The sequence below is a fragment of the Cnephaeus nilssonii genome (assembly GCF_951640355.1).
Source record: "Cnephaeus nilssonii genome assembly, chromosome: 1".
NCBI lineage: Eukaryota > Metazoa > Chordata > Mammalia > Chiroptera > Vespertilionidae > Cnephaeus > Cnephaeus nilssonii.
The window spans coordinates 42,525,796-42,541,229 of record NC_137072.1 but is presented as its reverse complement, the minus strand read 5'-3'; the positions used below and the strand labels follow the sequence as shown (position 1 = coordinate 42,541,229).

The 15,434-nt window shown below is 43.1% G+C and overlaps 1 protein-coding gene across 1 annotated transcript; it reads left to right on the top strand.

Annotated features, from left to right (window-relative positions):
• Window positions 1–1,878: 1,878 nt before the first annotated feature.
• RRH (retinal pigment epithelium-derived rhodopsin homolog) lies at window positions 1,879–14,454 on the top strand (the record flags this gene model as incomplete). Its single annotated transcript, XM_079777825.1, has 7 exons — window positions 1,879–1,984; window positions 2,566–2,756; window positions 4,318–4,417; window positions 5,199–5,352; window positions 9,199–9,367; window positions 12,637–12,815; window positions 14,317–14,454. The coding sequence occupies 7 exons, from the start codon at window positions 1,879–1,881 to the stop codon at window positions 14,411–14,413; spliced, it is 996 nt and encodes a 331-aa protein (XP_079633951.1). The 3' UTR covers window positions 14,414–14,454.
• Between the last annotated feature and the right edge of the window lie 980 nt (window positions 14,455–15,434).

Genomic DNA, 15,434 nt, shown 5'->3' with positions numbered 1-15,434 from the left:
GGAATATAAGCAATATTTGCCCATTTTCCTGAAAATTTGGGAAGAGTTAGGAAAAGCAGATTGATTTTAGGCAACTGAAGTTTATGAAATTTAAATTGTGAGCTATGTGAACATTTTGATAAGAAATAGTTATATTTCTTAGTATTTTAAGCCTCATCCCGATATAGGTTTTCTGTATCACTCATGAAGGAAGCATAAAAAAGTACTTTGAATACATTTATCTATAACAGATAGCTGGCCATCTTTAGAATTATTTAGTTTTTATAAAAAATTATTTCTGGGGAATTTAAGTGGATGCTAGAGTTAGATATAATCAATCACAGAAAGGGAAGGGACTATGAACCAAAACATACTCAACTTTTTAAAAATTCTGCATACTGAATGAAAAAAAACCACTAAAAACCCAACAAGCGTTTTAAAAGGGAGAATTCCACTTAGGTATTCTGTTCATTGCCTTGGAGTTATTTAAAAGTATTTTATTATTGAAATACTGTTGAAATTCACTTCACTGGCATTGATACTCTGCAGTATTTACATTTATTAAAAATTTGAGTTCTGATAGCTATAAGATCTGGGACAGGTCACCCAGCCTCATTCAATTTCTTCAGTTTATACACAGCTGAGAGAATTAGGGCAAAACAATTATCTTTGGTCCCTTGCTGTGCCATTCTAAGATTATGTAATTAAATGGGGAAATAAAGCCCTCTAGTGGTTCTGTCATGCTTACACTATTCGGTGCATGTAGCATTTCTCTAGAGTTTGATTTTAAGAAATTCATTGTTGAGAAGAATCCAATAATACTACATGACATTAAAAGTATGGGGGAAAAGGTGTTGGGGTTATCTTAGTCTAACAATAAATGTATGTTAGATTGTAATTCACTTGATGTAACCTATTTTTTGAGTTATAACAAGGTGGTTCAGAATATTAGAATTGCCCTGTACTTTACAAGATGAATGAATTCAGGTACTTGGCTAATATGTGCTGTGGTTATGATCAGATAATTACTTGTACATGTTAAAGTATAGGGTAAATTAACTGAGCTGGAGTGTGAAGTAGATCATGCTATACTTATCCATGCTATGAAATATGTAGCTATTAATAAGTTACATTTCCAGGCCTGGAATTTATGATGTGGCTTTAGGGGAAAACAAGTTACAGGATGATTTTATATAAATATAGCTCCCTATCTTTGCTTTTAAGAAAGTGGGAGACACCTCAAACCCTTTTATAAATATGTTTGTATAAGCAAAGAAAGCAGAAAGGGTATAAACCGAACAATATTACCTTTAGGGGTGTGACATTTGGAAGGATATGGAAGATTACATCTTTGTCTCTATGAAATGGTTATGGAAAAAAACAGAAGTATCTGAAATGGAAAAACTTTAAAGGATCAACTGAAAACAGGGACTTTAATCTCAATGGTTTTAGGACTAAGCCTGGCTCTTAATTTCAGAACTGATTTCCAGCAGAGAACAGTTAAGTCAGCTTTTTTTTTTTTCTGACAAGAAAATAATATTAATTTGTGTTAAAATAAGACTTTGCCTGATTTTTTAAGTTTACCATTTTCTGAGTTTATTGTTTAAATCGGATGTTTGCACTTGATAATCTCCTTAGATATAAGACTGATGCCCAAATTGGGAGTTAAAATGTTTGGCCTGGTATTTCTCTTTATTTTGTTAATTCGGTTTTCCCTTGCTCTGAGGATTAAAATCCTTTTCTCTTTAGCCCAATCACATTTGTCAAGGGAGGGCCTTTATGAAAAGGCTATTCTTTGAGGTCTTGAAGTGGAAATGATTAGTTCTGAAAATTCTTCCCTTAGTGGCATTTATAGCATTTTATAATTATTGAAGGCTGACTCAATATCTTCCCTCCAGAATGCTGAAGAATAATTTAAGCAACAGTTCAGACTTTAAAAATGAAGATGGCTCGGTCTTTTCACAGACTGAACACAATATTGTTGCAACTTATTTGATTATGGCAGGTATGGATGTTTACTCCCTTAATAGTACTTTTACTTTCAAGTGGGTGAAGAAAAGCAGAGGATTTCAGCATAAGGCAGTAGAAAAAGGATAGGTTTAGAGATAATGTTTCAAGTTTCATATGGTTAGCCAACCTCCTGAAATCACTTGCTTTCTAAGTTAGGATGCTCAAGTAAATGAGGGTGATGATAGTTGCACTGTTTCCTGGATGTAAAGATCAAATAACACAATGTCAGTGAGAGGATAAGTGAAAGCATTGCTAATGGTTAATATCATAAGTTACTTTGAATATTTATTTATTGGTTGATTTTAGAGAGAGAGACAAAAAAGGGAGAGAGAGAGAAACTTGGAGTTGTTGTACTACTTATTTATGCATTCATTGGTTGATTCTGTGTGCCCTGACTAGGGATCAAACTCACAACCTTGACATATTGGGACGACGATCTAACCAACGGAGCTACCTGGCCAGGGCAACTTTGAATCTTGAAACACCATGTGAGAGCAGTGACATGGGGCTGAGAAAAGTTTTTTATAAAATTAGTAATTCTTTTATAATCCATACATTTGGTTGTTATGTTCTCAGGTATGATAAGTATTCTCAGCAACATAATAGTTCTGGGCATCTTCATTACGTACAAGGAACTCCGGACACCCACAAATGCAATTATCATTAACCTGGCTGTTACTGACATAGGGGTCAGTAGCATTGGCTATCCCATGTCTGCTGCTTCAGATCTGCATGGAAGTTGGAAATTTGGATATGCAGGATGCCAGGTATTGTAAATCTTTAAAATTAAATAAAGTAGATTAAAGTAATATAAATTTAAATGTCTAAAAAAACCCCATGGGTTTTAATCAAATAAGATCATATAGATAATAGGTATAGTGCTCTTTTTGAGAACAGTTTCACGAGTACTGGAAAATGTATTCTTTAACCAGAGAAATGAAATTGCTAGCCATAATTATATTAAAAAATTTTTTGCAACCAAAAAGAATAAAACAAACTAACAAAAATTAACATTCAACTAGACAAGAATAGCAAAAACTTGCATATTCAAATGAAAACTTGCATATTGCAAGTTCAAAAAGGAATACCCTGCTTTCATTTGAAATAACAAATATTAATGATATATCACAATATCTAAGTAATGTAGTTAAGCTACCTATCACATTATTGATTTTCTTTTACTGACAAGAAAATAAATTAATATTAACTTGTGTTAAGATAGTAGGCAAATAAGACTTTGCCTGATTTTTTAAGTTTACCGTTTTAAACTATAAAATCATAAAGAACAAAATAAGACTAATAGAGGAAAATAAATATCCATTTATACATGAACCAGTTTTGTCAAATCTTAATGTTTTTCCTTTTTTTAAAATCTTTATTGTTGACAGTATTACATTTGTTATCTTTCCCCCCCCCCCCCCCAATGTTTTTCAGTATGTACTTCAGGTTGTTTTTCTTTTTAAAGATAAAAAACTTTACAGATATAGTTGGAGGTCATTGCATACCATCCCAATCTTATTCCATTCTCTCCCATGAATGTTTTAATCTTACTACATATTTATGTGTACTTAAACTAAATACTATCTTAATATTTTAAATTTTGTATCAATATATTGTTTGCATTATGCAACTTTCAATATTTTTTAGTTTTAGCCATTTTATGAACACATGCCAACATATTTATTTTTCTATTACTGAACATTTATTTCCAATGCTTTTCTGTCATAAAAAAGGCTTCAATGAATGTTCTTACTCATGTCTCCTACAATACATGAGAGTCTCTTTAGATACATTGCTTAGGAGAGGTTGGTTGGGTTGTAGAGAATGTTCATCTTCAACTTTATCAGATGCGGCAAATTGCTCTCCAAAATGGTTGTGCCACTTACAAGAACTTCTGTTACTCCACATTTTTCCCAACACTTGGGATTGTCAGACTTAAATTTTTACCATTTTTATGGGTGTAAAATGGTGTCCATACTTTTCACTTCTTTGAATACATAATGTGGTATACATTTTTTTATGTCACAAACATTCAATTTCCTCTTTCATGAATAGCCTATTTTTCTGTTTTTAGAGTTTCCCCCTGTTTATAGAGTATGCTGGTTAGAAGTTTTACTTTAAGTCTTAAATTTTAAAAAATTTATTTTAATTAATGAAGTCTCAAAACACTTTCCATTAAACCAGTTACACTTTGACAATGGAGGATGTGTTTTAAAATCAGTACAATACTAGAACATTTAATGTATTTATATTCTAGCACTGGGATAAAAATGTAACTGTCTCTTGGGAGGCATAGAACAGTGGGTTCTTTACAATTTTGATTTTCAGATTTATGCTGGATTGAATATCTTTTTTGGAATGGCAAGTATTGGATTACTCACAGTTGTGGCCATGGATCGATACCTGACCATTTGCCGTCCTGATGCGGGTACAGCACTTTTCTCAATGAATTCCTGTCTTGCCTAAGTACCACTTGACACACATTCACTTTAGAATGTAAATGGGTTGCAGTCGTGATCAGTTTTATTTCTCTAACAATCATCATTCAAAAGTTTAAATGGTTTCCTATTATACTTAGAACTAGTGGCCTGGTGCACTAAATTTGTGCCGGGGGGGGGGGGGGGGGGGGCGGTGTCCCTCAGCCCAGCCTGCACCCTCTCCACTCTCGGACCCTTTGGGGAGGGATTGGGCCTAAACCGGCAGTTGGACATCCTTCTCACAATTCGGGACCACTGGCTCCTAACCACTCGCCTGCCTGCCTGCCTGTTGCCCCTAACCGCTTCTGCCTGCCAGTCTGATCGTCCCCTAACTGCTCCCCTGCCAGCCTAATTGTCCCCAAATGCCCTCCCCTGCTGGCCTGATCACCCCCAAGGCTTATATTAGTATAGATAACATCCAAATATCACAACTGCCTCCAAGGCCTTGCTACCCTTCTAGCTTTGGCTCGAGTCCTCTCATTTTGGGGTCCTGGCCACTCCCTTTCCCACTTTGGGGTCTTTGCAGACGCTGCTTCCTCAGGTCTGGAAAACGCTTCTCTCTGCTTATCCTCCTAATGATCCTTTTATCCATTCGAGTGAGGCTTTGAGTGAGCTGAAGTGTTCTATAAACAATCTACTTGAGAACAACTTTGAATAATCAGTTAAAACAAAGTGGGGATATGAATTTCATTATGGGCAAATGAGGCTAATATTTCATATGTTTGTTCATAGGAAGAAGAATGACCACCCACACTTACATCAGCATGATTCTGGGAGCCTGGATCAATGGGCTCTTTTGGGCTTTGATGCCTATCATGGGGTGGGCTAGTTATGCCCCAGACCCTACTGGGGCCACCTGTACCATAAACTGGCGGAAAAATGATGTGTAAGAGACACTTTCACACTTTATAATGAAGTGCTTCTAATGTAGACATTTTCTCACCCTTTCAAGTTTAAGCTCAGATGAAATGTTTTCCGTACAGAGTAGCGAGGGCTTCCTTGGTGGTGGTGATGTGATTCCAAGCTTTGAATTACGCTTGTTTGCAAGTAAATGCCATACAGCTCCACCTGTCCCTTCCTCCCCCTCCACTCCTACCCTGTCCCTTCTTCTCTCTTCTCTGGTAGAAAAGGGGATACAGAACACCCTTCTGATATTGGCACGTTGGAGGGAGAATCTGGGGGGGGGGGGGTAAGGGAGTGTCAGTATCACTAGACAGCATGTAGCTCCGGCTTTCACCGAGGCTGGCCCCTTCCTATCTTTTCAAACTGACTTGGTGATAAAGTAGCTTCAGAGAGTCATGCAGCAAAAGCACCATCACTGTAAGGATTTGCTTGCTAGTTGGTGATGCTCTTCTCTACTTATCAGGGAAAAGAGGATAATTTAGCTTGTTAAAGAAGGTGAAAGATCGCTCAGAAAAACAAATAGAAAATTTCTAACTCTCAAACTAAATCTAACTCTAAATCTCTTTCTGTACAGGGTTGACAAGTGACTATTTTGAGTCTTTAGGGTGATACTTTCTCTTTACAACCATTCCACTCTGCCTGTGAAGCAGTAATAGTATCTAAATGAATGTGGTCCCAACCCCTAGTCTAAATGGGCTAAAAGTCAAGTATACATTCTAAGTCATATAATGATACTAGTAGCCCGTTTGCACGAAGATTCGTGCAATAGACCTTCATTCACCTGGCTGCCTGCACCAGTTTTCTGCCAGCACCAGGGACCCAGGCCTTGGCTGTGGCCACCGCCTTCTGCCTTTTTCAGGGTCGGGGCTTGGCCCCGGGCGGTGGCCTTGGGCTCCGCGGCACCCAACATCCTTGCTAAGGATCTCAGGAGCCGACCCCCAGTGGTTTCCTGCGATCCGTGCAGGCTGCCCACTGGTGCCCAAGGCCGGGAAAGCCTCCGCCCCGGGCGGTGGCCTTGGGCTCGCCGCACCCAGCGTCCCTGCTACCGATCACAGGAGCCGACCCCCAGTGGTTTCCTGCGATCAGTGCAGGCTCCCCGCTGGTGCCCAAGGCCCGGAAAGCCTCGGCCCCTGGGACCCCCGGGAGCGGCGGGAGCGGCGGCATGGGTCCGGCCCGCCCCCCCGGGGTGCTGATCGCCTGGCCACGACCCCCGGGGTGCCAATCGCCCCAGGCACCCCGGGGAGTGGCGGCATGGGTCCGGCCACGACCCCCAGGTGCAGATCGCCCCAGGCACCCCGGGGAGTGGCGGCATGGGTCCGGCCACGCCCCCCGGGGTGCTGATCGCCCCTGGCACCCCCGGGAGCGGTGGCATGGGTCTGGCCACGCCCCCCCGGGTGCAGATCGCCCCAGGCACCCCGGGGAGCGGCGGCATGGGTCCGGCCACGCCCCCCCCCCAGGTGCTGATGCCCCAGGCACTCCCGGGAGCGGCGGCATGGGTCTGGCCATGCCCCCCCGGGGTGCTGATGCCCCAGGCACCCCCGGGAGCGGCGGCCTGGGCCCGGCCACGCCCCCCTGGGGTGCTGATCGCCCCAGGCACCCCGGGGAGTGGCGGCATGGGTCCGGCCACGCCCCCCGGGGTGCTGATCGCCCCTGGCACCCCCGGGAGCGGCGGCATGGGTCTGGCCACGCCCCCCGGGGTTCTGATGCCCCAGGCACCCCCGGGAGCGGCGGCATGGGTACGGCCACGCCCCCTGGGGTGCCGATGGGCCCGGCCACGCCCCCCTGGGGTGCTGATCGCCCCAGGCACCCCCGGGAGCAGCTGCATGGGTCCGGCCATGCCCCCCCGGGTGCCGATCACCGGGCCACGCCCCCCCCCGGGTGCCGATCCCCCCAGGCACCCCGGGGAGTGGCGGCATGGGTCCGGCCACGCCCCCCGGGGTGCTGATCGCCCCAGGCACCCCCGGGAGCGGCGGCATGGGTCCGACCATGCCCCCCGGGGTGCCGATGGGCCCGGCCACGCCCCCACCGGGTGCCGATCACTCGGCCACGCCCTCCCCGGGTGCCGATCGCCCCAGGCACCCCCGGGAGCGCCCCCGGGGTGCTGATCGCCCCAGGCACCCTCGGGAGCGGTGGCATGGGCCCGGCCACTGGGCACCGCCATCTTGATCTTCTCAACGGGGGATATGCCACCCGGAGTCCCGCCCCCAGCCTCCTGCCGGCCCAATCGTGGGCATAGCGGAGGTGTGGTCAATTTGCATGTTTCTCTATTATAAGGTAAGATAGTGACAGCTGGATGGTACCAGTATTATCTATCCTAATAATAAAAGCCCAGGGTTGTAACGACTGATCACGACCGAAGGCTGACCAACCAGAAGTCAGTCCTGCAGTCAGCGCTGGGTTGTCCTCGCACTTTTCATAGCTGCTGCCACATGCTGTGGTATAAAACACAGTGTGCAAGTGATCAGAAGTGCAGGCACCACCTCCATTCCACCCCCCTACTTCCAGCAGTCCCACCAGGCCTGAGGCGCCCTCTAGGAGCTGTTTCCCGGGAGGCATGAGGGAAGAACCCGCCCTCAGAGCACTGAGGCACTGAGTCCTGCGTCGCCGAGGCAACGGCGGCTCGAATTGCTTCAGCTCTGCCTGCAGGCTCCAATTGGCGCCCTTCACAGCCACTGCCACATGCTGTGGTATAAAACACAGTGTGCAAGTGATCAAAAGCGCAGGTACCACCTCCATGCTACCCTGCCACTTCCATCAGTCCCATCGGGCCTGAGGAACCCTCCCCATTTCTCTCCAGACCTCCACCAGGGCTGCTGATCAGCCCCGCCTTTCTGATCAGGCCCCGTTGATAGGCCCAGAGACACTGACTGGCATAGCAACTGACCAATGAGAACCAAATCTGGGTGAATGTAAGGAGCCAATGGCTGCCTAGGAGGCAGAGCTTTTGATATTGACTGACATAGAAACTGACCAATCAGAATCAAAATCTCAGTGAATGTAAGGAGCCAATGGCTGCCTAGGAGGTGGAGCTTTTGATTCTGACTGGCATAGAAACTGACCAATCAGAACTAAATCTGGGTCAACTGTGAGGAGCCAATGGCTGCCTAGGGGGCTGAGCTTTTGACGCTGACTGGCATAGAAACTGACTAATCAGAACCAAATTGGCCAGCAGAGGAAGGCAGTTGGGGGCAACCAGGCTGGAAGGGGAGGGAAGTTGGGGGCAAGATCAGGCCATCAAGGGAGGGCAGTTAGGGGCAATCAGGCAGGCAGGCAGAGGCAGTTAGGGGCGGTCAGGCAGGCAGAGGCAGTTAGGGGTGATCAGGCAGGCAGACAGAGGGGTTAGGTGCAATCAGGCAGGCAGGCAGGTGAGTGGTTAGGAGCCAGCGGTCCCAGATTGTGAGAGGGGTCCCTGATTGGAGTGGGTGCAGGCTGGGCTGAGGGAACCCCCCCTCCATGCACGAATTTTGTGCACCAGGCCTCTGGTTTATATATAAAAGCTTAAGCGACCATTATGACTGGTCGACTGAACGATTGGTTGACTGGTCACTATGATGTGCACTGACCACTAGGGGGAAGATGCTCAATGCAGGAGCTGCCCCCTGGTGGTCAGTGTGCTCCCAGAGCCAACCTCCCACGGTCCCTCCCCCCAGCCAGCCGGCCCCAATTGGGATTGGCTGAGATAGCCCCAATTGGCCCCGATCGCCGGCCAGGCTGAGGGACCACACCCATGCACAAATTCGTGCACTAGGCCTCTAGTTTCAAATAATTATCCTGTTTCCCTTCCCCAATTAAATAAGTAGTGATTTAGATTCCCTTTTCTTAATTTCAGATCTTTTGTTTCTTTCACAATGACAGTTATTGCGATAAATTTTATTGTGCCCTTGACTGTGATGTTTTACTGCTATTACCACGTCACTCGATCCATTAAATGTCATGCTACCAGTAACTGCACTGAGTACCTCAACAGAGATTGGGCAGATCAGGTAGATGTAACAAAGGTAAGACATTAAAATCCTAAAATATTTTTGCAATCAAGCTTTTATACATATGTGGTCCCCTGGCCCCTGCAGTCACCTCTCCCCACCCCCTTGATTCTTACTCTTTGGCTCTTTTGTCTGGTGTTTGCCTCCACATTGTTGAACAATGTGCTTATCTGTTGTTTTGAATATTTTTGTTTACCATTACCTCTTGGTTTCCTACTATGGACAATGAGAATTTATTTCTCTTACACCACCAATCTTTTCTATTCCACACGCCCCCCAACCTTTCTCTCTCCTAATCTTTTTTGTTAGATGAAGAGTCAATTTTACATTATTGTGATTCTCTACATTTTATTTATTGACTCTGTAGGAGTCAATGATTTCTATTTTATTTGAAAAAACTTTTTATTTTTCAATTATAGTTGATGTACAACATTGTATTAGTTTCAGGTGCCCAACCCAGAGTTTAGAAATTTATATAACTTATGATTCATTTTTTTACAAAACATTTTTCTTGCCCTGGCCAGTGTTGTTCAGTTGGTTGGGCATTGTCCTGTCCACTGGAAAGGTTGCTGGTTTGATTCTCAGTTAGGTCACAGGTTTTGGGCTTGATCCCCAGTAGGGGGCAAGCAGGAGGCAGCCGATTAATGTCCCCCTCTCACAAAGATGCTTCTCTCTCTCTCTCTCTCTCTTCCTTTCCTTTGCTTTCTCTAAAAATCAATAAAAAAAAACTTAAACACACACACACACACACACACACACACACACACACACACACTTTTTTTCCCATGGAGTTAATAATTTATTTTTTCTTTCTCTTTCTCCCTCCTTTCCTCTCTCCCTTTCTTGTCCTTTCCCTCCCTCCCCCTCTCTTTGCTGTTTTGTTTGCTTCCTGTTCTGTGTACCTGTCACTAATTCATCTCTAATCTCTCCACCAGCAGAGTCAATTTACTCAGTATATTTAAGTGCATCAGGGACTTTCTCCTTTTCTTGGAATTTTGCTTCTTGGCACTTCTGGGCCTCTTGCTCTGCTCTACATGGGCAGTTCTCTAAAACCACAGTCCCGAAAGCTGGCATCCTCGGGTCTCCTTCACCACCAGCTGGGAGTGCCGTTGGCCTCTCTCTTGGTTGGATCGCCTGTGTCTGGGTTGCCTGTCTTCCTTTTCCTTGGTTACTCCCTCTCATTTGGTGGAGCACATTCTCAAGAAGATTCCTGAGAAGGTTATCAGGAGGTAAATTTCAAAAGATTTTGCATGCCTGAAAATGTCTTAAAATCCTACCATCATATTGGACTGATTGTTTGATGGTATAAAAGTTTAAGTCGAAAAATGATTTTCAAAGAATTTTGAAGGCATGCTGTGTAGTCTCCTAACGTCGGTGTTGGTATTGAGAAGGCTGACAGCATTCTGCTGACTGAGCCTTTGTAGCAATCTGTGTGTTATCTCTGGAAGCTGTAGGGGCGTCTCTGTGTCTCCGGTTTTCTGGAACTTCATACTGATGTGCTCCGAGTGGCTCTTTATTCAGCCACGTGCTGGTGCTTGGTCAGTGCTTGGCAAGTGAAGATCCAAGTCCTGCCTTTAGGGGGTTCTTGTATCATTTCTCTGGTGATCGCCCACCCTGCTTTGCATTCTCTGTTCTCTTTCCCTGGAACTTCTTTTATTTGGATATTTAGTCTCCTGGGTTTATCTTCTGATTACTAAAACTTTTCTCTCCTACGTCATCCCTGTTTGGGGTTTATTTGTTTGCTTGTTTTGTTTGTTTGTTTTTGTTTCTATTTTCTGAGAGGTTTCCTCAACCTTGTCCAGGTCTGGGATTGGGTGAGGAGAGTGAGGCTCAAGCCTTGGGTGTAAAATTTAAGTAGGCCCCCCAAAACTCAGTAATAAGAAAAGTAGTTCATACAGTATTAAAAAAATCAAAGTTAATGCAAAACTTAACTTTGCACTGAATATAATACATAGTGAACATAATATCAAATTTTAAATAAAGATAGGATCTGACCCTGCACTTGCATGACTCACCTCATTGATCTTACCCTTTCTATTGCATTTAAAAAATTCTGCTCTTTTTCATATACAGGATAAAAACCACTGTTATAGATAAAATAATTATTTTATACTTCACACTCTTTTTAATAGCCTCTTCTTGTTTTATATCTTCTCTCACTTCTGTGATGTTATTATGCATATATTTCCATTTTCCTTCTGTTCACATATTTCTTTGTTTCTCCTGATTTTCTGAACTGTTTTGGACTTTGCCTGTGAGTTTGCGTGTTCCCTCAGTGACTGGTGGCCAGTGACTGTCCTTGCATGTTGAAAGCGATTTACTAGAAAGCTGACTGTAGGCTCTGCATGGGCTCTTTTGTTGGGATGTTTCTTTGGGGGCTTTCTGGCAATCTGATTCTCTAGGCATTTACTTCTGGGCTGGTCAGTTTCCAAGGAGAAGATTCTTTTAGGTTCCTAGGTGGAACATACAACTCTGTCTACCTGTATGCGATGGCTCAGAGCATGAAGGGGACAGCATGCAGCACCCCTCTTTCCAGTACAGCACTCCGGCTCTCGCTGAGCCCAGGGTCCCCAGTCCTGAGTTTCCCTGCTTTCCCCCTCCTATACTTCTGGGTGCTTCTGGGAGAGGACAGGCCTGAGTGCAGAGGGAATTCAAAAGTCTAGGTGCTTCTTTTTGCAGATTTCAGTGAGTTGTTTTAAATTCCACGGGCAGCCCCACCTTCATGGCTAGTTGTCACCACCAGTTCCTGAGACTTTCTGAGTTCTGGGCAATGTATTAGTCTATATATGCCAGGAGTCCATAGCACAGCTCCTAGAAATGGGTTAGGAGCGGGTATAGATCTGCTTTTCATCAAAGCCAGCTTTTGGGTTCTCCCCTAGCACACCAAAAGAAAGGAGGCCTTCTTTACATTTGTGTCACCTTGTATCCTCACAAGCTCTTGCTATCATAGGTGACTTCTTTATTTGCACATGAGCAAAGAGCAGCGCACGAGGGCAGGGGGGGAGGTGTCAGTTTTTCCTTTATGTCATCAACAATATAAACTTATTCAAATTCTAATCTAGATAATTTTATGCTATTTTAGATATATTAGCTAATTACATATTGGGTTTGGCAAATGCTGATTTCTTTCTTTCTTTTTTTTTTTTTTTCTTAAATTGTCCTCTCGTGCCTTTAAGAGCCAGCCCTATACTCAACCCTCCTAAACTGAGAGGGAGGTTGCTGTGTGTCCTGCTAGACTCCCCTGTTATACTGAGCACAGGTGAAAATGCTGATTTCTTTTACAGATGTCTGTGATAATGATATTCATGTTCCTGGTGGCGTGGTCCCCTTATTCGATTGTGTGCTTATGGGCTTCTTTTGGGGACCCAAAGAAGATTCCCCCCTCCATGGCCATCATTGCTCCACTGTTTGCAAAATCTTCTACATTCTACAACCCCTGTATTTATGTGGTTGCTAACAAAAAGTAAGTAATGCCTAAAATGCTTCTGAACAAAATAATAGATACAGAAAGAATGTTAAAAAGGCAATAGATAATGTTGTAAGACTTCTGGGGAGATGAGTGACAGAAACTCACTTTGAACTAGTGTAAAAGTTATTTGACTCATGCAATTGGAAACCTCAAATGCCCGGAGCTCCAGATCTGTGACAGGTTCTTCCCACATGGAGGCAAGCTGGTCACAAGCAACCCAAAACCCAAGTTCTACCAGCTAAGCAGCTCCAAATTCGAGTTTCATCTCACATGCTCCTTGGCAGAAAAACTGCTGGGAGGTAGGCTCAGCGAGTTCTTGTGGTTATCCCTCCCAAAATACATGCTATTGGTATTTCAAAGAAAAGAGTGATTCTGTTACTAGAACATGGACAAGGTAAAGCAATGTTGGACTCCCTAAGTGGGGAGCATATATTTACTAGAAAGAAGACATACCATTCAAATGCAAGATGAAAATCCAGTGCTAACATGAAGGGCTTCTGGAGAGTGTAGTCATTCAGGATAACAGAGAAAGAACCCTACTCCCTTTGTCAGGGCTCTCAGTAAGGATTTCTTTCCTGTGTCCTCCCTGACGCTTAGGTTATTTTGTTTTCTGTTGCTGCTGAAAGATGGAATGAACCAATCTACTGTGCTTAATATTTGACCAGAAAAATCTTAGTAGTGTTCAAGTAATTTGATGCTGGAATGCCAATGCTGCTTCTATTAAACCTATGTATTTATGCTCATGTCTGGGAGAGCAGCTTTAGTTACAGGTATGTGAAGAAACAGAAAAACTTTTAAGACCATTCAGACCATATAAGAAGAATAAAGAACACATTTTAAATTCAGAGCCTATTGGTAGTTCTTTTGGAAAGATCGGTCATTCTCAAACTCCCTTTAATTTCAACTGACCTGGCTCAGAACAGATGCATGAAATGCATATCCTTAGTTCAAATAAATAAATTATTGCAATTGATATTGGAAACATCATTTAAACACATAATTATTGATTTTTACTAAATGTCTTCAATATTTATAATCAATGTCACAAAATTGGTCTTTAACTGTTCATATACTTTCTACATTTATAAAGGTTCACAGCAGGAGATGTTAAAGTTGGAGATGTCAATTGGCAGTAGTGGCATCTTAGCCATATTTGAAAGTATTTTAAAACTAGAGGCCCGGTGCATGAAATCCATGCACTTAGGGGAGGGGTCCCTCAGTTCAGCCTGCACCCACTCACAGTCCAGGGGCCCTTGAGGGATAACGCTGCGCTCGCCAGCCGTGAGCCCGGCTTTTGGCTGAGTGACACTCCCCCTGTGGGAGTGCACTGACCACCAGGGGGCAGCTCCTGCATTGAGCGTCTGCCCCCTGGAGGTCAGTGTGTGTCCAAGTGACCGGTCGTTCTGCCATTTGGTCGATTTGCATAATAGCCTTTTATTATATAGGATTCCAAACCATTATAGGATAATGCCAGCTTTCCCCCTTTTTATTGTAGGTTTCGGAGGGCGATGTTTGCCATGTTCAAATGTCAGACTCATCAAACTATGACCATGATGAGTTTTTTACCAATGGATGTACCTCAAACCCATTGACTTCTGGAAGAATCTGAAATAAGAGGAAAGCACAAGTTATCAATATACTTTACTTTTTTTTTGCAATGTTTTAATTTTACTGAAAATATGAGGCCATTTAGATCAAATGCAGACATACATTATTATCCTAATAGACTGAATTCCTTAAATGTAGTTTATATTTCTGTTTGTGCATTGGCTACTGTAGAGAATGCATCTTCATTTCTTTATATAAAAACTTATTGCTCATCTCCTTTGATGAATCCAGGCACATGATTCTCTTTTGCCCTATCATGGCATGCAATACTCGGTACCGATGGCCTGGTATCTTGCCTGGGCCCTCCATTAGACCAGAAGTAGCTGCTATGTTAATGTTAAAAAATAATAATAATAGTTAATAAATGAATAATAATTAATTAGTTAATAATTACTGAAATGAGTTGTTAGCATTTCGCAATTTTAAAATCTAAATGCAATTATTAACATACTACTTAACAAAAATGATCAGAGGACTATTAAATCGTATTGTTTCTAAATTACATACCAGTTATTGCATATACATATATTTTATACAGCAATATAATCTCTGTGCATGTTATTATATAATCTGCTTTTTAATGATCATTTTTCTATACGTGCATTTCTATATATTTGCCACTAGAATTAAGTTTATTCAGAGTGGGGGTTTTTGTATGTTGTTTTATTTCCCTATCTTTTTTGTTTGTTTGAAATTTATTGTGGTAAGAGCATAACATGAGATCTACCCTCTCAACAAATGTTTAAGTGTATAATACAGTATAAGTACAACAGTGCACAACAGATCTCTAGAACTTATTCATCTTGCTTAACTGAAACTTTATGCCTGTTGATTAACTGTATGTTTGTTCTTTGATGTGTCCTGAGCATACATACCCGTTTTGCCTGGCACATAGTAGGCACTCAATAAATATTTGTTGAATGTTGAATAAATTTGTAGTCACATAATTGTCTCTTTAAATAACTATTAAGCATAGCAGGATAATACACGATTGTTTAAATAGTG